Source organism: Passer domesticus, chromosome 3, assembly GCF_036417665.1.
Source record: "Passer domesticus isolate bPasDom1 chromosome 3, bPasDom1.hap1, whole genome shotgun sequence".
Lineage (NCBI taxonomy): Eukaryota > Metazoa > Chordata > Aves > Passeriformes > Passeridae > Passer > Passer domesticus.
The window spans coordinates 1,489,821-1,513,730 of record NC_087476.1 but is presented as its reverse complement, the minus strand read 5'-3'; the positions used below and the strand labels follow the sequence as shown (position 1 = coordinate 1,513,730).

The 23,910-nt window shown below is 50.9% G+C and overlaps 1 protein-coding gene across 1 annotated transcript in view; it reads right to left on the bottom strand.

Annotated features, from left to right (window-relative positions):
* NCOA1 (nuclear receptor coactivator 1) overlaps positions 1–23,910 on the bottom strand; it is a 77,642-nt gene that overhangs the window by 21,814 nt on the left and 31,918 nt on the right. The window contains 10 exon segments of the mRNA XM_064411491.1: positions 2,403–2,813; positions 5,536–5,695; positions 7,909–8,005; positions 10,043–10,166; positions 13,689–14,733; positions 14,735–14,826; positions 14,828–14,867; positions 17,639–17,786; positions 22,335–22,475; positions 23,313–23,408. Coding sequence (XP_064267561.1) covers positions 2,403–2,813; positions 5,536–5,695; positions 7,909–8,005; positions 10,043–10,166; positions 13,689–14,733; positions 14,735–14,826; positions 14,828–14,867; positions 17,639–17,786; positions 22,335–22,475; positions 23,313–23,408 — 2,354 coding nt within the window.

Sequence of the window (23,910 nt, the reverse complement as noted above, 5' to 3'; positions counted from 1 at the left end):
AATGGGGTTTATGGGTGTTTTAATAGGGTTTAATGGGGGTTTGTATGGGGTTTTATGGGGTTTAAAAGGGTTTTTATAGGGTTTGTATGGGGTTTAATGGGGTGTTTATGGGGTGTTTATGGGATTTAATGGGGTGTAATGGGGTTTTTATGGGGTTTTATAGGGTTTTTATGGGGGTTATATGGGGTTTAGTAGGGTTTTTATGGGGTTTGTATGGGGTTTATGGGGTTTGTATGGGCGTTATGGGGTTGTAATGGGGTTTTGGGGGGTTTTTTATGGGGTTTTAATGGGGTTTTAATGGGGGTTGTATGGGGTTTGTATGGGGTTTAATAGGGTATAATGGGGTTTAATGGGGTCTTGGAGAGGTTTTAATGGGGTTTTTAATGGGGTTTATGGGGGTTTTAATAGGGTTTAATGGGATTTTTAATGGGGTTTATGGGGGTTTGTATGGGGTTTAATGGGGTGTTTATGGGATTTAATGTGGTTTTTATGGGGTTTTATAGGGTTTTTATGGGGTTTTTATGGGGTTTTATAGGGTTTTTATGGGGGTTATATGGGGTTTGGTAGGGTTTTTATGGGGTTTGTATGGGGTTTTATGGGGTTTGTATGGGGTTTTATGGGTTGTAATGGGGTTTGTATGGGGTTTTTAATGGGGTTTAATAGGGTTTTATGCGGTTTTATAGGGTTTTTATGGGGGTTATATGGGGTTTGTATGGGGTTTTATGGGATTTAATGGAGTTTTATGGGGTTTAAAAGGGTTTTTATAGTGTTTTTATGGGTGGGATTTTTTAGGCTGGGATTTTCACTGTGACCATTTTTGCTGGATATTTTGGGGGGGTTTGGGGATTTTCTGGCTATTTTGGGGTGTGTTTTTCCCCTACTCACCTGCTGCTGGCCTGCAGGCGCTGCTGCAGCTGCAGCCGGAGCTGCCTGAGGGCGCTGGGGGGAGGCCGAGCCCGGGGGATATTTGGGGTTTTTTGGGGATATTTTTAGAATTCTTGGGGATTTTTTGGGTGGGATTTTCACAGTGACCGTTGTGCTGGATATTTTGGGTACATTTTGGGTAATTTTGTGTATTTTTGGGGTGGTTTTCCCCACTCACCTGCAGGCGCTGCTGCAGCCGGAGCTGCCTGAGGGCGCTGGGGGGGCGGCCGGGGCCCGGGGGATATTTGGGGTTTATTGGGGATTTTTTTAGAATTCTTGGGGATTTTTTGGGTGGGATTTTCACTGTGACCTTTTTGCTGAATATTTTGGGTACATTTTGGGTAATTTTGGGTGGTTTTGGGGTGTTTTCCCTGCTCACCTGCAGGCGCTGCTGCAGCTGCAGCCGGAGCTGCCTGAGGGCGCTCAGGGGGCGGCCGGGCCCGGGGGATATTTTGGGTACATTTTGGGGATATTTTTAGAATTCTTGGGGATTTTTTGGGTGGGATTTTCACTGTGACCTTTTTGCTGGATATTTTGGTGCTATTTTGGGTATTTTTGGATACATTTGGCTATTTTTGGGTGGGTTTTCCCCCGCTCACCTGCTGCTGGCCCTGCAGGCGCTGCTGAAGCCGGAGCTGCCTGAGGGCGCTCGGTGGGGGCCGAGCCCCGGGGGATTTTTGGGTACATTTTGGGTACATTTTGAGTTTTTTGAGGATATTTTGGGGATATTTTGTGGGTTTTGGGGCTATTTTGGCTATTTTTGGGTGGGTTTTCCCCCGCTCACCTGCTGCTGGCCCCTGCAGGCGCTGCTGCAGCTGCAGCCGGAGCTGCCCGAGGGCGCTGGGGGGGCGGGCCCAGGGGATATTTGGGTATATTTTGGGTACATTTTGGGGTTTTTTGGGGTATTTTGGGGTTATTTTGGGTTTTTTGGGGATATTTCGGGTACATTTTGGGGTGTTTTTGGGGTGTTTTTGCCCAACTCACCTGCTGCTGGCCCTGCAGGCACTGCTGCAGCTGCAGCCGGAGCTGCCTGAGGGCGCTCAGGGGAGGCCGAGCCTGGGGGATATTTTGGGTTTTTTGGGGATATTTTTAGAATTCTTGGGGATTTTTTGGGTGGGATTTTCACTGTGACTGTTTTGCTGGATATTTTGGTGCTATTTTGGGGTGTTTTGTCCCGCTCACCTGCTGCTGGCCCTGCAGGCGCTGCTGCAGCCGGAGCTGCCTGAGGGCGCTCGGGGGGCGGCCGAGCCCCGGGGGATATTTTGGGTACATTTTGGATACATTTTGGATACATTTAGGTGTTTTGGTTGTGTTTTGCCCCGCTCACCTGCTGCTGGCCCTGCAGGCGCTGCTGCAGCTGCAGCCGGAGCTGCCTGAGGGCGCTCGGGGGGCAGCCGGGCCCGGGGGATATTTTGGTGCTATTTTGGGATATTTCGGGTACATTTGTGTATTTTTGGGGTGTGTTTTGCCCCGCTCACCTGCTGCTGGCCCTGCAGGCGCTGCTGCAGCTGCAGCCGGAGCTGGTTGGGGGCGCCGGCGCGGCCGGCCCAGCCCCGGGGCCCGCGCCATGCCCAAGGCGCTCCCGGCGCTGTTCTGGAAGGTTCCGCGCGCCCCCGCGCCGCCGCGCGGCGGCCGCAGGGAGGAGCAGCCGGAGGTGCAGGAGCAGCAGGAGGAGCAGGAGGGGCACTGGGGACGGCTGCGAAGGGCGGCTTGGGCCGCAGCATCGCCGGGAAAGGAGCGGCCGGGGAGGAGGAGCTGGAGGCGGAGGCGGAGGAGGGCGGGAAGGGCTGCGGGAACATGGCGGCGGCTCGGGGCTCCGGCAGCAGCGAGGGAGGCGGCGGCGCCGGCAGCGGCTGGAAGCGGTCACCGAGCGCGTCCAGAGCGCCGCCCTGAGGGGAACGGCGGAGGCAGCGGAGAGAGAGGGGAGGAGGGGAGAGAGGGACACCGAGTGAGGGGAGAGGGAGTGAGGGGAGAGAGGGACACGGAGTGAGGGGAGAGAGGGACACCGAGTGAGGGGAGAGAGGGGAGAGAGGGACACGGAGTGAGGGGAGAGAGGGACAGGGAGTGAGGGGAGAGAGGGACACCGAGTGAGGGGGAGAGAGGGGACACCGAGTGAGGGGAGAGGGGGACAGGGAGTGAGGGGAGAGAGGGACACGGAGTGAGGGGAGAGAGGGACACCGAGTGAGGGGAGAGAGGGACACCGAAGTGAGGGGAGAGAGGGACACCGAGTGAGAGAGGAACATGGAGTGAGGGGAGGCAGCAACGGCCCGGACACAGCCCAGAGAGTAAATCCCTCTGGAGCCAAAAATCCCAAAATCCCTCTGGAGCCCATCCCAAAATCACCTTGGAACTCAAAATCACCTTGGATCCCAAAACTCTTCTGGAGCCCAGCCCAAAATCCCTTGGGATCCCAAAATCCCTTGGGATCCCAAAATCCCTTTGGAATCCCATCCCAAAATCCCCTGGGATCCCAAAATCCCTTTGGAATCCCATCCCCAAAATCCCCTGGGATCCCAAAATCCCTCTGGAATCCCATCCCAAAATCCCTTGGGATCCCAAAATCCCTTGGGATCCCAAAATCCCTTTGGAATCCCATCCCAAAATCCCTTTGGAATCCCATCCCAAAATCCCTTGGGATCCCAAAATCCCTTTGGAATCCCATCCCAAAATCCCTTTGGAATCCCATCCCAAATCCCCTGGGATCCCAAAATCCCTTTGGAATCCCATCCCAAAATCCCCTGGGATCCCAAAATCCCTCTGGAATCCCATCCCAAAATCCCTTGGGATCCCAAAATCCCTTGGATCCCAAAATCCCTTTGGAATCCCATCCCAAAATCCCTTTGGAATCCCATCCCAAAATCCCTTGGGATCCCAAAATCCCTTTGGAATCCCATCCCAAAATCCCCTGGGATCCCAAAATCCCTCTGGAATCCCATCCCAAAATCCCTTGGGATCCCAAAATCCCTTGGGATCCCAAAATCCCTTTGGAATCCCATCCCAAAATCCCTTTGGAATCCCATCCCAAAATCCTTGGGATCCCAAAATCCCTTTGGAATCCCATCCCAAAATCCCTTTGGAATCCCATCCCAAAATCCCCTGGGATCCCAAAATCCCTTTGGAATCCCATCCCAAAATCCCCTGGGATCCCAAAATCCCTCTGGAATCCCATCCAAAATCCCTTGGGATCCCAAAATCCCTTGGGATCCCAAAATCCCTTTGGAATCCCCATCCCAAAATCCCTTTGGAATCCCATCCCAAAATCCCTTGGGATCCCAAAATCCCTTTGGAATCCCATCCCAAAATCCCTTTGGAATCCCATCCCAAAATCCCTTGGGATCCCAAAATCCCTTTGGAATCCCATCCCAGAATCCCTTGGGATCCCAAAATCCCTTTGGAATCCCATCCCAAAATCCCTTGGGATCCCAAAATCCCTTTGGAATCCCATCCCAAAATCCCTTGGGATCCCAAAATCCCTTTGGAATCCCATCCCAAAATCCCATCCCAAAATCCCATCCCAAAATCCCATCCCAAAATCCCTTGGGATCCCAAAATCCCTTTGGAATCCCATCCCAAAATCCCTTTGGAATCCCATCCCAAAATCCCCTGGGATCGCAAAATCCCTTTGGAATCCCATCCCAAAATCCCTTGGGATCGCAAAATCCCTTTGGAATCCCATCCCAAAATCCCTTGGGATCGCAGAATTTTCCCCATTTTCCCCCTGATTTCCCCCCCATTTTTTCCATGTTTCCACCATTTTCCTCCCAACCTCCGTCCATTTTCCCCCTGATTTTTCCCCCGATTTTCCCCATTTTCCCATCTAATTTTTCTCTGATTTTTTCCCCATTTTCCCTGTGATTTTTCCCCCCAATTCCCCCCATTTTTTCCTGTTTTTCCCCCCATTTTCCTGCCCCCCCCTGCACAGTCTGTCAGTCCCCAGGGCTCGGTCGCTCTCGCCCAGCTCGGTCTCGTCCCTCCCGCTCCGGAACCTCCCTGTTCCCCCTTTTTTCCCCTTTTTCCCCCTTTTCTTCCTGATTTTTTTTCCCATTTTTCCTGATTTTTTTCCCATTTTTTTTCTCCAATTTTTTCCCCTATTTTCCCCCATTTTCCCACCAATTTTTTCCCTGATTTTTCCCCATTTTCCCCTCGATTTTTTCCCCTGATTTTCCCCCATTTTTTCCCCGATTTCCCCCCCATTTTTTTCCCCATTTTTCCCCAGTTTCCCCCCATTTTCCCCCCTGCACAGTCTGTCACTCCCCAGGGGCTCGGTCGCTCTCGCCCAGCTCGGTCTCGTCCCTCCTGCTCCGGAACCTCCTCCTCCCCCTTTTATTTCCCTTTTTCTCCCTTTTTCTCCCTTTTTTCCCCCCTTTTCTTCCCAATTTTTTCCCCCCTTTTCTTCCTGATTTTTTTCCCATTTTTCCCCATTTTTTCCCCTATTTTCCCCATTTTCCCACCGATTTTTTCCCTGATTTTTCCCCGATTTTTTCCTCGATTTTCCCCATTTCCCCACCGATTTTCCCCCGATTTTTTCCCCTATTTTCCCCATTTCCCCACCGATTTTTTCCCCGATTTTCCCCCCAATTCCCCCCCATTTTCCCCCATTTCCTGCCCCACCTGCAGCAGTTTGTCGATGCCCAGGGCTCGGTCGATCTCGGCCAGCTCGGTCTCGTCCCTGGCGCTCAGGAACGTCACCAGCTGCTCCAGCAGCGCCTTCTCCTCGCTGCGGCCCTCGGCGCTGCCCGGGGCCGCCAGCAGCTCCTCCAGGGGACACGGCCTGGGAAAAAATGGGGAAAAATGGGAATTCTGCCCCGGAATTCTCCTCACTGCGGCCCTCGGCGCTGCCCGGGGCCGCCAGCAGCTCCTCCAGGGGACACGGCCTGGGAAAATGGGGAAAAAAAATGGGAATTCTGCCCCGGAATTCTCCTCGCTGCGGCCCTCGGCGCTGCCCGGGGCCGCCAGCAGCTCCTCCAGGGGACACGGCCTGGGGGGAAAACGGGGGAAAAATGGGAAAAAATGGGAATTCTGCCCTGGAATTCTCCTCGCTGCGGCCCTCGGCGCTGCCCGGGGCCGCCAGCAGCTCCTCCAGGGGACACGGCCTGGGAAAAAATGGGAAAAATGGAATTCTGCCCCGGAATTCTCCTCGCTGCGGCCCTCGGCGCTGCCCGGGGCCGCCAGCAGCTCCTCCAGGGCACACGGCCTGGGAAAATGGGAAAAAATGGGAATTCTGTCCCGGAATTCTCCTCGCTGCGGCCCTCGGCGCTGCCCGGGGCCGCCAGCAGCTCCTCCAGGGCACACGGCCTGGGGGAAAAACGGGAAAAATGGGAATTCTGCCCCGGAATTCTCCTCGCTGCGGGCCCTCGGCGCTGCCCGGGGCCGCCAGCAGCTCCTCCAGGGCACACGGCCTGGGAAAATGGGAAAAACTGGGAATTCTGCCCCGGAATTCTCCTCGCTGCGGCCCTCGGCGCTGCCCGGGGCCGCCAGCAGCTCCTCCAGGGGACACGGCCTGGGGGAAAAACGGGAAAAATGGGAATTCTGCCCCGGAATTCTCCTCGCTGCGGCCCCTCGGCGCTGCCCGGGGCCGCCAGCAGCTCCTCCAGGGCACACGGCCTGGGAAAATGGGGAAAAATGGGAATTCTGCCCCGGAATTCTCCTCGCTGCGGCCCTCGGCGCTGCCCGGGGCCGCCAGCAGCTCCTCCAGGGCACACGGCCTGGGAAAATGGGAAAAATGGGGGGAAAAATGGGAATTCCAGCCTGGAAATGTGGGAATTTCCAACTGAAAACACTGGGAGTTCCTGCCTGGAAAATCTGGGAATTTACACCTGGAAAAACTGAATTACTGCCTGGAAAATGGGAGGAAACGCCCCAGGGAAATCTGGGAATTCACCCCTGGAAATCTGGAAATTCCTGCCTGAAAAAATGAGAATTCACGCCTGGAAAAATGGGAATTTCCAACTGAAAACACTGGGAGTTCCTGCCTGGAAATCTGGGAATTCACCACTGGGAAACTGGTGAAAAATCCCCAAGGGAAATCTGGGAATTCACGCTGGAAATCTGGGAATTCCTGCCTGGGAAAATGGGAATTCAGCCCTGGAATTCTCCTCGCTGCGGCCCTCGGCGCTGCCCGGGGCCGCCAGCAGCTCCTCCAGGGGACACGGCCTGGGGGGAAAAACGGGAAAAATGGGAATTCCTGCCTGGAAATGTGGGAATTACTGCCTGGAAATCTGGGAATTTCCAACTGAAAACACTGGGAGTTCCTGCCTGGAAAATCTGGGAATTTACACCTGGAAAAACTGAATTACTGCCTGGAAAATGGGGGGAAACGCCCCAGGGAAATCTGGGAATTCACCCCTGGAAAAATGAGAATTTCCAACCAAAACCACTGGGGATTCCTGCCTGGAAATCTGGGAATTCCTGCCTGGAAAATGGGAATTCCTGCCTGGAAAATGGGAATTCCTGCCTGGAAAATGGGAATTCACCACTGGGAAACTGGGGAAAAATCCCCAGGGAAAGCTGGGAATTCCTGCCTGAAAAAATGAGAATTCACGCCTGGAAAAGTGGGAATTTCCAACCGAAAACACTGGGAATTCCTGCCTGGAAAATCTGGGAATTAATGCCGGGAAATCTGGGAATTACTGCTTGGAAAAATGGGAATTCCCAAATGGAAAACCTTGGGAATTTTGGGAAGAATCCGCAAAAATTCTTGGAAATTTTGGAAAAACCCTCAGGAATTTTGGGGAAAATCCTTAAAAATCCTGGGGAATTTTGGGAAAACTTTGGGAATTTGGGGAAAAAACCTTGGGAATTTTGGGGTAATTTTGGAAAAAAACTCAGGAATTTTTGGAAGAATCCTCAAAAATCCTTGGGAATTTTGGGAAAACTGTGGAAATTTTGCAGAATTTTGGAGAAACCTTGGGAATTTTGGGAAAATCCTCAGGAATTTTGGGAAACCCTCGGGAATTTTGGGAATTTTGGCTTTTTGGGACTCACTCGTCGCTCTTGGGCCACGGCAGCGGCTCCGGAATTCCCGGAATTCCCGGAATTCCCAGCCCGGGGTCGGGAACCCCCAGCTCCAGCTCCGGCAGCCCTGGAAAAATGGGAAAAGTGGCAGGGTCAGAGGCAGGAGTGCCAGAATTGGGGGTTTTGGGGATTTTTGGGGGATTTTTGGGGATTTTTTGGGAATTTTTTGCAAATTTTTTGCAAATTTTGGGGAAATTTTTGGGGATTTTTTAGGATTTTTTGGGATTTTTTTTTTATTTTTTGGAGATTTTTGGGGATTTTTTGACAATTTTTTCCCAAATTTTGGGGATTTGGGGGGCAATTTTTTGGGATTTTTTGGTGGTTTTGGGGATTTTTTGGGGGATTTTTGGGGGTTTTTTTTGGATTCTTTTGAGAATTTTTTCCAAATTTTGGGGATTTTTGGGGGGGATTTTTTTTTATTTTTGGGGGGATTTTTTGGGGTTTTTTGGGATTTTTTGCAAATTTTGGGGAATTTTTGGGGATTTGGGGAATGGAAGTTTTGGAATATTGGAGGAATTTTAGAGTTTTTGGGCAAATGGGGAAAATTAGGGGAAGAATGGGGAAAATTGTAAAAATATGGGGGAAAACTGGGAAAATTGGGAATGGCAGAGGCAGGAATTCCCAAATTTGGGAAAATTTGGGGATTTTTTTTGGATTTTTGGGGATTTTTTTGGAGTTTTTTTTTGATTTTGGGGGATTTTTTGGGGATTTTTTTGATTTTTTGGGGATTTTTTCCAAATTTAGGGGATTTTTTGGGATTTTTGGGGATTTGGGGAATGGAAGTTTTGGAATATTGGAGGAATTTGGGGGGATTTGGGAATTTTTTGCAAAGGGAGTTGAAGATAATGGGGGAATTCAGGGAAAATGGGGGAAAACTGAGGAAATGGGGGAAAATGAGGAAAATTGGGAAAATTAGGGAAAAAATGGGGGAAAGGGGGAAAATTAAAGGAAAAATGGGGAAAATTGGGGGAAAAGGGGGGAAATCATGGGGAAAATTGGGGGAAAATCAGGGGAAAATGGGGAGAAAATGGGGGGAAATGGGAAAATTGGGATTAAATGGAGAAAAATGGGGGGAAATTGGGGGGAAATTGGGAAAAAGAATGGAAAACATGGGGAAAATGGGGAGAAAATGGGGAAATGAGGGGAAAATTGGGAAAAAAGGGGGGAAATGGGAAACATTGGGAGAAAATGAGGGGAAATGGAGAGAAAATGGGGGAAAATGGGAAAAATCAGGGGGAAATGGGAAAAATGGGGAAAAATAGGGGGAAAACTGGGGGAAATGGGAAAAATTTGGATTAAATGGAGAAAAATAGGGGAAAATGGGGAAAATTGGGGGAAAATGGGAAAAATGGAGAAAATGAGGGGAAAATGGGGAAAATGAGGGGAAAATTGGCAAAAAAGGGGGGGAAATGGGAGAAATTGAGGGAAAATGAGGGGAAAATGGGAAAAATGGGGAAAATGAGGGGAAAATGGGGGGAAAATGGGAAAAATAGGGGAAATGGGGGGAAAATTGGGAAAAAGAATGGAAAACATGGGGGAAAATTGGGGGAAATGGGAAAAATTGGGAAAATGAGGGGAAAATTGGGAAAAAAGGAGGGGAAATGGGAAAAATTGGGAGAAATTGAGGGAAAATGGGGAGAAAATAGGAAAAATGGGGAAAATGAGGGGAAATGGGGGAAAATAGGGGGAAATGGGGGGAAAATTGGGAAAAAGAATGGAAAATGGGGGAAAATGGGAAAAATTGGGAAATGGGGAGAAAATAGGAAAATGGGAAAAATTAGGGGGAAATGGGGAGAAATGGGGAAAATTGGGAAAAAATGTGGGAAAATGGGGATTAAATGGAGGAAAATAGGGTGAAATGGGGGAAAATTGGGAAAAATGGGGGGGGGAAATGGGAGAAATGGGGAAAATTGGGGGAAATGGGGAGAAAATGAGGGGAAAATGGGCAAAATTCTCAGATCATTTCCAACATTTGGACCCCAAATCCCACGAAAATCCCGGCTGTCTCCGGGACCCCGGCTGCGGGTTTCTGCCCATTCCCGCCGTTTTTTCCCGGATTTTCGGGGAATTTTCGGGGAATTTCCGGGAGCTGGGGGTGCTGTACCTGGGGGGGCTCGGGGCTGCGGCGGCCCCGGCTCGCCGCGCTCCAGGGCCGCGATGCCGGGAACGGGCGCCGCCTTCTCCAGGGACGGGAGCAGCTGCTCCAGCTGCTCCAGCTCGGCCGAGAGCTGCGAAAGGCGGGAAACGGGGGGGTTAGAGAGAGGGGAAATTCTGGGAAAAGGGGGGGAATTCTGGGAAAAAATTCTGGGAAAAGGGGGGGTTAGAGGGGGGAAATTCTGGGAAAAGGGGGGGAAAATTCTGGGAAAAAATTGGGAAAAGGTGGGGTTAGAGAGAGGGGGGATTCTGGGAAAAGGGGGGGAAATTCTGGGAAAAAATTCTGGGAAAAGGTGGGGTTAGAGAGGGGGGAAAAATTGGGAAAAGGGGGGGAAATTCTGGGAAAAAATTCTGGGAAAAGGTGGGGTTAGAGAGGGGAAATTCTGGGAAAAGGGGGGGAAATTCTGGGAAAAAATTGGGAAAAGGTGGGGTTAGAGAGAGGGGGGATTCTGGGAAAAGGGGGGGGGGAAATTCTGGGAAAAAATTCTGGGAAAAGGTGGGGTTAGAGAGGGGGGAAAAATTGGGAAAAGGGGGGGAAATTCTGGGAAAAAATTCTGGGAAAAGGTGGGGTTAGAGAGGGGGGAAATTCTGGGAAAAGGTGGGGAAAAAATGGGAAAAGGTGGGGGAAAAATTGGGAAAAGGGGGATTATAGGGGGGAAAAATTCTGGGAAAAGGTGGGGTTAGAGAGGGGGAAATTCTGGGAAAAGGTGGGGAAAAAATTGGGAAAGGGTGGGGAAAAATTGGGACAAGGTGGGGTTAGGGGGGGGAAAAATTCTGGGAAAAGGTGGGGTTAGAGGGGGGAAAAATTGGGAAAGGGGTGGGGAAAAAATTGGGAAAAGGTGGGGTTAGAGAGGGGAAAATATTGGGAAAAGGTGGGAAAAAATTGGGAAAAGGGGGGGTGGGGGGGAAAAATTGGGAAGAGGAGGGGAAAAATTCTGGGAAAAGGTGGGGAAAATTGGGAAAGGTGGGGTTAGAGAGGGGGGAAATTCTGGGAAAAGGTGGGGAAAAAATGGGAAAAGGTGGGGAAAAATTGGGAAAAGGGGGGTTATAGGGGGGAAAAATTCTGGGAAAAGGTGGGAAAAAATTGGGAAAGGGTGGGGAAAAATTGGGACAAGGTGGGGTTGGGGGGGGGAAAAATTGGGAAGAGGAGGGGAAAAATTCTGGGAAAAGGTGGGGTTAGAGAGGGGGAAATTCTGGGAAAAGGGGGGGAAAAAATTGGGAAAGGGTGGGGAAAAATTGGGACAAGGTGGGGTTAGAGAGGGGGGGAATTCTGGGAAAAGGTGGGGAAAAATTCTGGGAAAAAATTGGGAAAAGGTGGGGTTAGAGAGGGGGGGAAATTCTGGGAAAAGGTGGGAAAAAATTGGGAAAAGGTGGGGTTAGAGAGGGGGGAAATTGGGAAAAGGTGGGGAAAATTGGGAAAAGGTGGGGTTAGAGGGGGGGGAATTCTGGGAAAAGGGGGGGGAAATTCTGGGAAAAAATTGGGAAAAGGTGGGGTTAGAGAGGGGGAAAAATTCTGGGAAAAGGTGGGGGTTAGAGGGGGGAAAATATCGGGAAAAGGTGGGAAAAAATTGGGAAAAGGTGGGGTTGGGGGGGGGAAAAATTGGGAAGAGGAGGGGAAAAATTCTGGGAAAAGGGGGGGTTGGGGGGGGGAAATTCTGGGAAAAGGTGGGAAAAAATTGGGAAAGGGTGGGGAAAAATTGGGACAAGGTGGGGTTAGAGGGGGGAAAAATTCTGGAAAAAGGTGGGGAAAAAATTGGGAAAAGGTGGGGGATAATTGGGACAAGGTGGGGTTAGAGAGGGAAAAATTGGGAAAAGGGGGGGAAAAATTCTGGGAAAGGGTGGGGTTAGAGGGGGGAAAAATTGGGAAAGGGTGGGGAAAAAAGGGGAAAAGGTGGGGTTAGGGAGGGGGAAATTCTGGGAAAAGGTGGGGGAAAATTGGGAAAGGGTGGGGAAAATATGGGATCACAAGGGGAAAAATTCTGGGATAGGGCGGGGGAAAAATTGGGAAAAATCTTGGGATCAGGTGGGGAAAATTCTTGGGATCAGGTGGGAAAAAAAATGGGAAAAGGTGGGGAAAAATATGGGATCAGGCGGGGAAAATTCTGGGATCAAACAGGAAAAAATCTGGGATCAAACGGGAAAAGTTCTGAGATGAGCTGGGAAAAATCCCGGGATCAAGCAGGAAAAATTCTGGGATTAGGTGGGGGAAATATTGGGAAGAGGTGGGGAAAAATCGGGGATCAAACGGGAAAAATTCTGGGATTAGCTGAGAAAAAATCTGGGATTAGGTGGGAAAAGTCTGGGATCAGGAAGGACAAAAATTGTGGAATTAGGTGGGAAAAATCTGGGATTAGGCAGGAAAAAATCTGGGATCAAACAGGAAAAATTTTGGGATTAGGCAGGAAAAATTCTGGGATTAGCTGGGAAAAATTTTGGGATCAACTGGAAAAAATTCTGGGATTAAGTGGGAAAAAATCTGGGATCAAACGGGAAAAAATTCTGGGATGAGCTCGGAAAAATTCTGGGACTAAGTGGCAAAAATCTTGGGATCAGGCAGGAAAAATCTGGGATCAGGTGGGAAAAATTCTGGGATCAGCTGGGAAAAATTCTAGGATTAGCTGGGAAAAATCTTGGGATCAGCTTAATCCCAGAAAAAATTCTGGGAAATTCATTAACAAAAACTTAATCCCAGAAAAAACTCTGGGATTAAATGGGAAAAAATCTGGGATCAACCAGGAAAAATTCTGGGATTAAGTGGGAAAAACCTTGGGATCAGGTGAGAAAAATCCTGGGATAAGGAAGGAGAAATTCTGGGATCAAACAGAAAAAATTCTGGGATCAGGGAGAGCCCAAAATCCCAAAATTCTCAGGGAAAAAAAGGAAAAATCCTGGAATCAGCGAGGAAAAAATCTGGAATCAGCCAGATCCCAAATTCCTGGGATTTCTGAAATTCCCAGGGAAAAGAAGGAAAAATCCTGGAATCAGCCAGATCCCAAATTCCTGGGATTCCCAAAACTCCAAGGGCTTGCTCCGAACTCCAAATCCCCACCCAAAAATCCCCCAATCCCAAAAAATTTCCCAAAACTTTTCAAATTTGGGAAGGAATTCCCAGCTGGGATGGAATTCCCAGAAAATCGTTGGGAATGCCCAAGGAAATCTTGGAGAACCTCAAGATCTTGGGATTGGAATGGGATGGGATCAAATCTCCTCAAATCCCACCCAAACCATTCCAGAACTCCAGGATTCCATGGGAATGGGAAACGAAATCCAGGAGAATTCCCAGAAAATCCCTGGGAGCATCCAAGGAAATCTTGGAGAACCTCAAGATGTTGAGATTGGAGCAGGATGTGACCGAACCTCCACAAATTCCACCCAAAACCATTCCAGAACTTTGGGATTCCAAGGGAATGGGACTAAAAATCCAGGAGAATTCCCAGAAAATCATTGGGAATGCCCAAGAAATCTTGGAATTATGGGATTGGAACTGGATGGGATCAAATCTCCTCAAACCCCACCCAAACCACATCTCCAGAATCCCACGTGAAGCCAAATCCCACACAATTCCCCCCAATCCCATCGAGTTCTCCCCCACCCACCTGCCCCGGCGCCTCCATCTTGACCTCCTCCGGCGCGGCGGCGGGAATTTTGGGAACGCCGGCGGGCGGGGCCGGGCAGGGCTCGGCGGCCTCGCCCTTCTCCACCTTGACCTTGACGTCGTCCAGGCTGAGCGCCGGCGCCGCCGCCTCCTTCTCGTCCTTGTCCAGCAGGTACCGCAGCAGCTGGTGATCCTTGCACTCCTTCTTCTTCTCCGCCTCCGCCGCGCCGGAATTCCCCACGCCGGAATTCCCAACGCCAGAATTCCCGACACCGGAATTCCCGACGTTGGAATTCTCCTTCTTGTCGTGCTCGGCGGCGCCGGAGGGGCTGCCCTCCTGCAGCAGGCGGTGCAGGATCTTGTGGCGCTCGGTCAGCGAGCTGTGCGAGGACGGGCACGGCGGCGGCGCCGGGCCGGCGCTCCCGGCCACGCCGGCGCACGCCAGCGCGGCCTCCTTGGCGTCGGCGGCCTCGGCGTGGTGCCGCAGCTGCTGCTCGGCCGTGCTGGCCAGCAGCTGCACCAGCCGGTGGCTCGTGCCCTGGGGACACTTCCCGCTGTCCCCAGCCTCGGATCCGCGCGGCGTTCCCGGCTCCGGGGGCTTCTCGTCCCCTTGGATGATGTCGCCGAGGATGGAGGAGATTTCCTTGGAGTCCTTGGCGTCGGCTTTGCGGCCGGGGGAGCTCTGGGAGCTCGGCTGCCTCAAGAACGCCGGGTTTGCCGGCGGCTCCGGCAGCGCCGCGTTGAGGGGAGCGCTGGGGAAAGGCCGGGAGTTCCCCGAGGAGGATGAGGAGGATGAGGAGGATGATGAAGCCGGGGAGTGCATGGATGGCGAGAAGGGATTGCCGGGAGCAGCCCGGGATCGCGGAGCGGAGCCCGGGCTGCCGCGGTGCCGCGGCGACAGGAACGGCGGCGCCGCCACGCCGGGGCTGTTCATGGGGGAGCCGCCGTGCGCCAGCGGGTGGGAACTGCCGGGAGTCTGGCTTAAGGCAACGCTGGATCCCAGAGGATTCCCGAAATTCCCCTGGCCCGAGGGGGGGGGTCCCGGCCATGGCGGAGCCGTTGGAGGGAGGGAGGGGCGGCGGCAGCGCCATGCCCGGCGCCGGGGCAGCGCCGGGATTCGCCCTGGCCAGGGCCGCGCCCGGCGCGGGGGGCGTCCTGGGGGGACAGGATCCCGTGATCCCTGGGGGAAAAACGGGAAAATCTGGTTACTGCGGGGCTTGGTGGTCCTCGGAGCAGCGGGAATCCCGAAAATTCCCTGCTCGGAATTCTGGCTGCTCCAAGACTTCAGAATTTGGGGAATTCCCAAATTCTGCTCCACCAGCAGCAGGAATCCCAAAAATTCCCAGCTCGGAATTCCGGCTGCTTCAAGGTTTTCTCAGAGTTGGGAATTCCCAAATCCTCCTCCAGCAGCAGCAGCAGGAATCCCAAAAATTCCCAGCTCGGAATTCCGGCTGCTCTGACCCTTTCGCAGGCTTTGAATTCCCAAATCTTGCTCCAGTGGCAAAAAGGATCCCAAAAATTCCCTGCTGGGAATTCGGGCTGCTCCAAGACATTTTTTGGGTCTGGAATTCCCAAATTCTGCTCCATCAGCAGCGGGAATCCCGAAAATTCCCTGCTCGGAATTCCGGCTGCTCCAAGGTTTTCTCGGGGTTGGGAATTCCCAGATCCTGCTCTGAGAACAGCAGGAATCCCAAAATTTCCCTGCTTGGAATTCCGGCTGCTCCAAGAATTTTTTTGGGCCTGGAATTCCCAAATTCTGCTCCACCAGCAGCAGGAATCCCAAAAATTCCCAGCTCGGAATTCCGGCTGCTCCAACCATTTCTCAGGCTTTGAATTCCCAAATCTTGCTCCAATGGCAAAAACGATCCCAAAAAATCCCTGCTCGGAATTCCGGCTGCTCTGACCCCTTCTCCAAGTCTGGAATTCCCAAATTCTGCTCCACCAGCAGCAGGAATTCCAAAAATTGCCTGTTCGGAATTCCGGCTGCTCCAAGGTTTTCTCAGGGTCTGGAATTCCCAGATCAGCATTCCCCCCATCCCAGCCCCCTCACGCTGGGAAAAGTTGGTTTTCCCAAATTTTTGGGTTGTTCCAGCATTCCCTGGACCCGTTCCAGCAGCTCCAGAGGATCAATTTTTTTCCGGGAATTCTGACAGAAATCCTTGGGAGGGGAATATCCCAATCCCAATCCCAATCCCAGTTCCAATCCGGATTCCAATCCTGATCCTGATCCCAATTCCAGTCCTTATCCTGATCCCGATCCCGATCCCAATCCCAATCTTGGTCCCAGTTCCAATTCTGATCCTGATCCCAATCCTAATCCCAATCCCAATCCTAGTCCCGATTACAATCCTAATTCTGATCCCAATTCCAGTTCAGATCCCAATCCTAATTCCAATCCTAATCCCAATTCCAATCCCAGTACCAATCCCAATTCTAATTCCAATCACGATCCAAATCCCCGTCCCAATCCTAAACCTAATCCCAATCCAAATCTCAATCCCAATTCCAGACCCAATTCCAATTCTGATCCTGATCCCAATCCCAATCCCAATCCTAGTCCTGATTGCAATCCTAATTCTGATCCCAATTCCAGTCCAGATCCCAATCCTAATTCCAATCCTAATCCCAATTCCAATCCCAGTACCAATCCCAATTCTAATTCCAATCACGATCCAAATCCCAGTCCCAATCCTAATCCTAATCCCAATCCAAATCTCAATCCCAATTCCAGACTCAAACCCAAAACCAATTCTGATCCTGATCCCAATCCTAGTCCCGACTACAATCCTAATTCTGATCCCAATTCCAGTTCAGATCCCAATCCTAATTCCAATCCTAATCCTAATCCCAATCCTAATGCCAATCCCAGTACCAATCCCAATTCTAATTCCAATCACGATCCAAATCCCAGTCGCAATCCTAAATCTAATCCTAATCCCAATCCAAATCTCAATCCCAATCCCAATGCCAATTCCAGACCCAATCCCAATTCCAATTCTGATCCTGATCCCAATCCTAATCCCAATCCCAGTCCTAATCCCGATTACAATCCTAATTCTGATCCTAATTCCAGTTCAGATCCCAATCCTAATTCCAATCCTAATCTCAATCCCAATCCTAATTCCAGTCACGATCCAAATCCCCGTCCCAATCCTAAATCTAATCCTAATCCAAATGTCAATCCCTATGCCAATTCCAGACCCAATCCCAATTCCAATCCCAATCCCAATCCTAGTCCTGATTACAATCCTAATTCTGATCCCAATTCCAGTCCAGATCCCAATCCTAATTCTAATTCAAATCCTAATTCTAATCCCAATCCTAATTCCAATCCCAGTACCAATCCCAATTCTAATTCCAATCACGATCCAAATCCCAGTCGCAATCCTAAATCTAATCCTAATCCCAATCCAAATCTCAATCCAATCCCAGACCCAATCCCAACCCAATCCTAATCCCAATCCAAATCTCAATTCCAAAACCAATCCTAATCCTAATTCCAATCCCAATCCCCAAACCAATCCTAATCCAAATTCCACTTCTAATTCCAATCCTGATCCCAATCCTAATCCTAAACCAAATCCTAATTCCTATCCCAATTCCAATCCCAATCCCAATCCCAATGAGCACTGAGGAACCAGGGAATGCCTGGATGAGGTCAAGGCCAGATTTTTGGGAAAAATTCCTCCCCCAGAGCATGAAAACCTCCAGAAAATTTTCCTTAGGAAACACCAAAATTCCCAAAACCGCCAGAATTCCAGGAAAAACCCAAAAGAGGGGAAAAAAAGAAAGAAAAAAAACCCAAAAAGCTGGAAAAACCCAGGGTGGGATCAGCGCCTGGAGCTTCATCCCTGCCCCTTCCGGGTGATTCCTGGTGCCGGAATTCCGTGGGATTCTGAGGGATTTTTCGGAATTCCACGGAATTCCGAGGGATTCCCGGGAATTCCGTACCTGTCGATGATGTGGATGCCCATGATGAAGGGCTGCAGCTCCGGGCTCGAGGGGTAGCACAGCTTGCACTTGGTGTGCGCGCTCAGCACGGAGCCGTCGCTCAGCGTGAAGCGGTACGAGGGGCTGAAGGCCGTGCCCCGCGTCATCACTGAGAAAAAACACACAGAATTCCAGGGGAAAATTAGGAAAAACCATGGAAAACCCCGAGAAAATCACGAGAAAAACATAAAAATCTTGATAGGATAAAGGGATGTCCAGCACAGAGCTGTCGCTCAGCGTGAAGCGGTACGAGGGGCTGAGGGTGTAGCTGGGATCATCACTGAGGGAAAAATCACCTAAATTCTGGGAAAATCCAGGAAAAACCTTGAAAAAATCCTTACAAAATCCCAATCCAACCCCAAAAAACCAAATCCAATGAAAATCTGAGCCCAAAAACCCCAACAGGGCACAGAGAGGATCAGCACGGAGCCATCGCTCAGCGTGAAGGGGATGAGGGGCTGAGGGTGGACCTGGGATCATCACTGAGGGGAAAAGCACGTAAATTCCAGCAAAATCCTGGAAAAATCTGAAAAAAATCCTGACAAAATCCCAATCCAACCCCAAAAACCCAAATTCACTAGAAATCTGAGCACAAAAACCCCAACAGGGCACAGGGAGGATGAGCATGGAGCCGTCGCTCAGCGTGAAGGGGACGAGGGGCTGAAGGCCGTGCCCTGCGTCATCACTGGGGAGAAACACACAGAATTCCAGGGGAAAATAGGGAAAAATCATGGAAAACTCTATGAAAATCCCGAGAAAATCCTAAAAATCTTGATAGGATAAAGGGATGTCCAGTACAGAGCTGTCGCTCAGCGTGAAGCAGTACGAGGGGCTGAGGGTGGAGCTGGGGTCATCACTGAGGGAAAAATCACCTAAATTCTGGGAAAATCCAGGAAAAACCTTGAAAAAATCCTTACAAAATCCCAATCCAACCCCAAAAAACCAAATCCAATGAAAATCTGAGCCCAAAAACCCCAATAGGACCCAGGGAGGATCAGCACGGAGCCGTCGCTTAGCGTGAAGGGGATGAGGGGCTGAGGGTAGAGCTGAGGTCATCACTGAGGAAAAAAACGCAGAATTTCAGGGAAAAACATGGGAAAATCCCAAGAAAATCTGGATAAAATCCATATCTAGTCCAAAAACCCGCAATTCAATGGAAATCTAAGCCCAAAAATCCCAACAGGGCCCAGGGAGGATCAGGATGGAGCCGTCGCTCATCGTGAAAGGGACAAGACACTGAGGGTGTATCTGGGATCATCACTGAGGGAAAAATCACCTAAATTCCAGGAAAATCCTGAAAAAACCTCAAAAAAATCCTGACAAAATACCAATCCAACCCCAAAAACACAAATTCAATGGAAATCTGAGCCCAAAAACCCCAACAGGGCACAGGGAAGATCATCACGGAGCCATCGCTCAGCGTGAAGCGGTACGAGGGGCTGAAGGCCGTGCCCCGCGTCATCACTGAGGGGAAACAGACAGAATTCCAGGGGAAAATTGGGAAAAATCACGGAAAACCCTGAGAAAATCACAAGAAAAACATAAAAATCTTGATAGGATAAAGGGATGTCCAGCACGGAGCTGTCGCTCAGCGTGAAGCAGTACGAGGGGCTGAGGGTGGAGCTGGGGTCATCACTGAGGGAAAAATCACCTAAATTCGGGGAAAATCCAGGAAAAACCTTGAAAAAATCCTTACAAAATCCCAATCCAACCCCAAAAAACCCAATCCAATGAAAATCTGAGCCCAAAAACCCCAATAGGACCCAGGGAGGATCAGCACGGAGCCGTCGCTCAGCGTGAAGGTGACGAGGGGGTTGAGGGTGGACCTGGGATCATCACTGAGGGGAAAAGCACGTAAATTCCAGGAAAATCCTGGAAAAATCTTAAGAAAATCCTGACAAAATCCCAATCCAACCCCAAAAACACAAATTCACTGGAAATCTGAGGCCAAAAACCCCAAAAGGACCCAGGGAGGATCAGCACGGAGCCGTCGCTCAGCGTCAAGGTGACGAGGGGGTTGAGGGTGGACCTGGGATCATCACTGAGGGGAAAAGCACGTAAATTCCAGGAAAATCCTGGAAAAATCTTAAGAAAATCCTGACAAAATCCCAATCCAACCCCAAAAAACCAAATTCACTGGAAATCTGAGGCCAAAAACCCCAACAGGGCACTGGGAGGATCAGCACGGAGCCATCGCTCAGCGTGAAGCGGTACGAGGGGCTGAAGGCCGTGCCCCGCGTCATCACTGAGGGGAAACACACAGAATTCCAGGGGAAAATTGGGAAAAATCATGGAAAACTCTATGAAAATCCCGAGAAAATCCTAAAAATCTTGATAGGATAAAGGGATGTCCAGCACAGAGCTGTCGCTCAGCGTGAAGGGGATGAGGGGCTGAGGGTAGACCTGGGATCATCACTGAGGGAAAAATCACCTAAATTCTGGGAAAATCCAGGAAAAACCTTGAAAAAATCCTGACAAAATCCCAATCCAACCCCAAAAAACCAAATCCAATGAAAATCTGAGCCCAAAAACCCCAATAGGACCCAGGGAGGATCAGCACGGAGCCATCGCTTAGCGTGAAGGGGATGAGGGGGTTGAGGGTGGACCTGGGATCATCACTGAGGGGAAAAGCACGTAAATTCCAGCAAAATCCTGGAAAAATCTGAAAAAAATCCTGACAAAATCCCAATCCAACCCCAAAAACACAAATTCAATGGAAATCTGAGCACAAAAACCCCAACAGGGCACAGGGAGGATCAGCACGGAGCCGTCGCTCAGCGTGAAGGGGATGAGGGGCTGAGGGTAGAACTGGGGTCATCACTGAGGGGAAAACCACATAAATTCCAGGAAAATCCTGGAAAAATCTTAAGAAAATCCTGACAAAATCCCAATCCAACCCCAAAAACCCAAATTCACTGGAAATCTGAGGCCAAAAACCCCAACAGGGCACAGGGAGGATGAGCATGGAGCCATCGCTCAGCGTGAAGCGGTACGAGGGGCTGAAGGCTGTGCCCCGCGTCATCACTGCGGGGAAACACACAGAATTCCAGGGGAAAATTGGGAAAAATCACGGAAAACCCCGAGAAAATCACAAGAAAAACATAAAAATCTTGATAGGATAAAGGGATGTCCAGCACGGAGCCGTCGCTCAGCGTGAAGCGGTACGAGGGGCTGAGGGTGGAGCTGGGATCATCACTGAGGGGAAAATCACCTAAATTCTGGGAAAATCCAGGAAAAACCTTGAAAAAATCCTGACAAAATCCCAATCCAACCCCAAAAAACCAAATCCAATGAAAATCTGAGCCCAAAAACCCCAATAGGACCCAGGGAGGATCAGCACGGAGCCGTCGCTTAGCGTGAAGGGGATGAGGGGCTGAGGGTAGAGCTGGGGTCATCACTGAGGAAAAAAACGCAGAATTTCAGGGAAAAACATGGGAAAATCCCAAGAAAATCTGGATAAAATCCATATCTAGTCCAAAAACCCGCAATTCAATGGAAATCTAAGCCCAAAAATCCCAACAGGGCCCAGGGAGGATCAGGATGGAGCCGTCGCTCATCGTGAAAGGGACAAGACACTGAGGGTGTATCTGGGATCATCACTGAGGGAAAAATCACCTAAATTCCAGGAAAATCCTGAAAAAACCTCAAAAAAATCCTGACAAAATACCAATCCAACCCCAAAAACACAAATTCAATGGAAATCTGAGCCCAAAAACCCCAACAGGGCACAGGGAAGATCATCACGGAGCCATCGCTCAGCGTGAAGCGGTACGAGGGGCTGAAGGCCGTGCCCCGCGTCATCACTGAGGGGAAACACACAGAATTCCAGGGGAAAATTGGGAAAAATCATGGAAAACCCCGAGAAAATCCCGAAAATATCCTAAAAATCATGAGAAGGAAAAGAGAGAGACAGCACGGAGCCATCGCTCAGCGTGAAGGGGACGAGGGGCTGAAGGCCGTGCCCTGAGTCATCACTGAGGGGAAAAGCACAGAATTCCAGGAAAATCCCAAGAAATTCTGGCAAAATCTCAAGAAAATCCTGACAAAATCCCAATCCAATCCCAAAAAACCCAATCCAATGAAAATCTGAGCCCAAAAACCCCAATAGGACCCAGGGAGGATCAGCACAGAGCCATCGCTCAGCGTGAGGGGGATGAGAAGCTGAGGGTGGACTTGGGATCATCACTGAGGGAAAAATCACCTAAATTCTGGGAAAATTGTAGAAAAATCTTGAAAAAATCCTGACAAAATCCCAATCCAACCCCAAAAACCCAAATTCAAAGGAAATCTGAGCACAAAAACCCCAATAGGGCCCAGGGAGGATCAGCACGGAGCCGTCACTCAGCGCGAAAGGGACAAGGAGCTGAGGGTGGTCATCACTGAGGGGAAACACACAGAATTCCACGGAAAAACATGGAAAAACCCTTCCAAAATCCCTCAACAACCCCAAAACCCCACCACAACACCACAAAAACACAACTTGCCATCACCACCTGCCCAAAAAAACCCCCAAACCACACACAGACCCCGCCCAAACACCGCCGCCATTTTCTCCTCCTCTTCCCAACCCGCGGCGGGAACAAAACCGCCCCGAATCCGGGGATTTTTTGGGGTTTTTCCCAAGGAGAAGATTCCCGGGGGGAAAAGGCAGCGGTACCTTCCTGAAAGAGCTGCTTGGCGTAGGAGGGCTCGCGGCCCTGGGGCTGGAAGAAGGCGTAGATGCATTTCCTGACCAGATCCTCCCAGCCCGTCCGGCCGGCGGCGCGCAGCGAGCTGGTGTCGATGGAGATGATTTTTCCTGGGAAAAGGAAAGGAAAAAAGGGGAATTTGGGGAGATTTGGGGGGTTTTGGGGAGTTGGAATGGGTGGAGGAGGTTGGGTTGGTGGGGTGGGGTTGAGGGAATTTTGTGGATTCCATCCCAAACCATTCCGGGATTCTGGGATCCAGGATGGATCAAAATGCATCACGAGGGATTTTTATGGAATTTGGGGATGGAAAACGGAAGGGAGACCCCCCAGATTCCAAGGGAATTCCCAAAATTCCTTCCAAAGAGGATTCAGGATGGGGATGGATCCAATGCCACGCTGGGAGAGCTGGGAATGGAGGGAATTCCCTGGGAAAAGGGGAGGAATTTGGAAAGGAATCCCCAGCTGGGCTGGAATTCCCTGAGAATCCCTGGGAGTGTCCAAGGAAAGGCTGGAAAATCCCAGAATTGTGGGGTGGGAATGGGACGGGATTGAAGCTCCAGGGATCCCATCCCAAACCATTCCAGGATTCTGGGATCCAGGACGCTCAGGATCCATCCCAAGGGATTTTTGTGGAATTCAGGGATGGAAAAGGGAAGGGAGATCCACAAGATTCCCAGAGAATTCCTAAAATTCCTTCCAGAGAGAATTCGGGATGGATCCAATTCCAGGCTGGGAGAGCTGGGAATGGAGAAATTCTCTGGGAAAAGGGGAGGAATTTGGGAAGGAATTCCCAGAGAATCCCTGGGACTGTCCAAGGAAAGGCTGGACCTCCCTGGGATTGGGATTGGGATTGGATTGAAGCTCCACAAATCCCACCCAAACCATTCCCGAGCCCCAGATTCCCGGGATTTGGGGCGGAATTCCCGGGAATTCCGCGCGGGGTGTACCTGTGGTGTCCTGCTTGGTGACGAAGGACTCGGTGGGGGCCGGCGCCGCCGGGCGCGGCAGCCTCCGCGCGATGCAGATCAGACACGACTGGAAATCTGGGAAAAACACCGGGAAAAACGCCGGGAATGCCGCCGCCGTCCCGGGCCGGAGCTCAGGTCTCCCTCCCGGAGATTTGGAAGTGTTTTCCTGGAGGAATTCCCTATCCCAGCTGAGGAATTGGGGTGGAATTCCCGGAATTCCCAGGGAAAAGCTTTGGGGGGTTGAGTGGGGAGGGCACTGGGGTGTGGTGGAGTTGGGATTATGGGATTCCAGGGATCGGTGGGGTTTGGTGCTCGAACAGCGGGATTTGGCCCTTCCCGGGGGGAAATCCTGTGGGAATTGGGGGATTCATGCCAGGAATGTGGTGGGACAGGGAAGAGGGAGCTGCAGAGGGAGAGCGATGAAGGATCCGGCCCTGTCCCAGTCCCAGTCCCAGTCCTGAGCCTGCATTCCCAGCCCTTCCCATCCCAATCCTAATCCCCATCCTAATCCCAATCCCAGTCCTAATCCCAATCCTAATGCCAATCATAATCCCAATCCCAATCTCAATGCCCATCC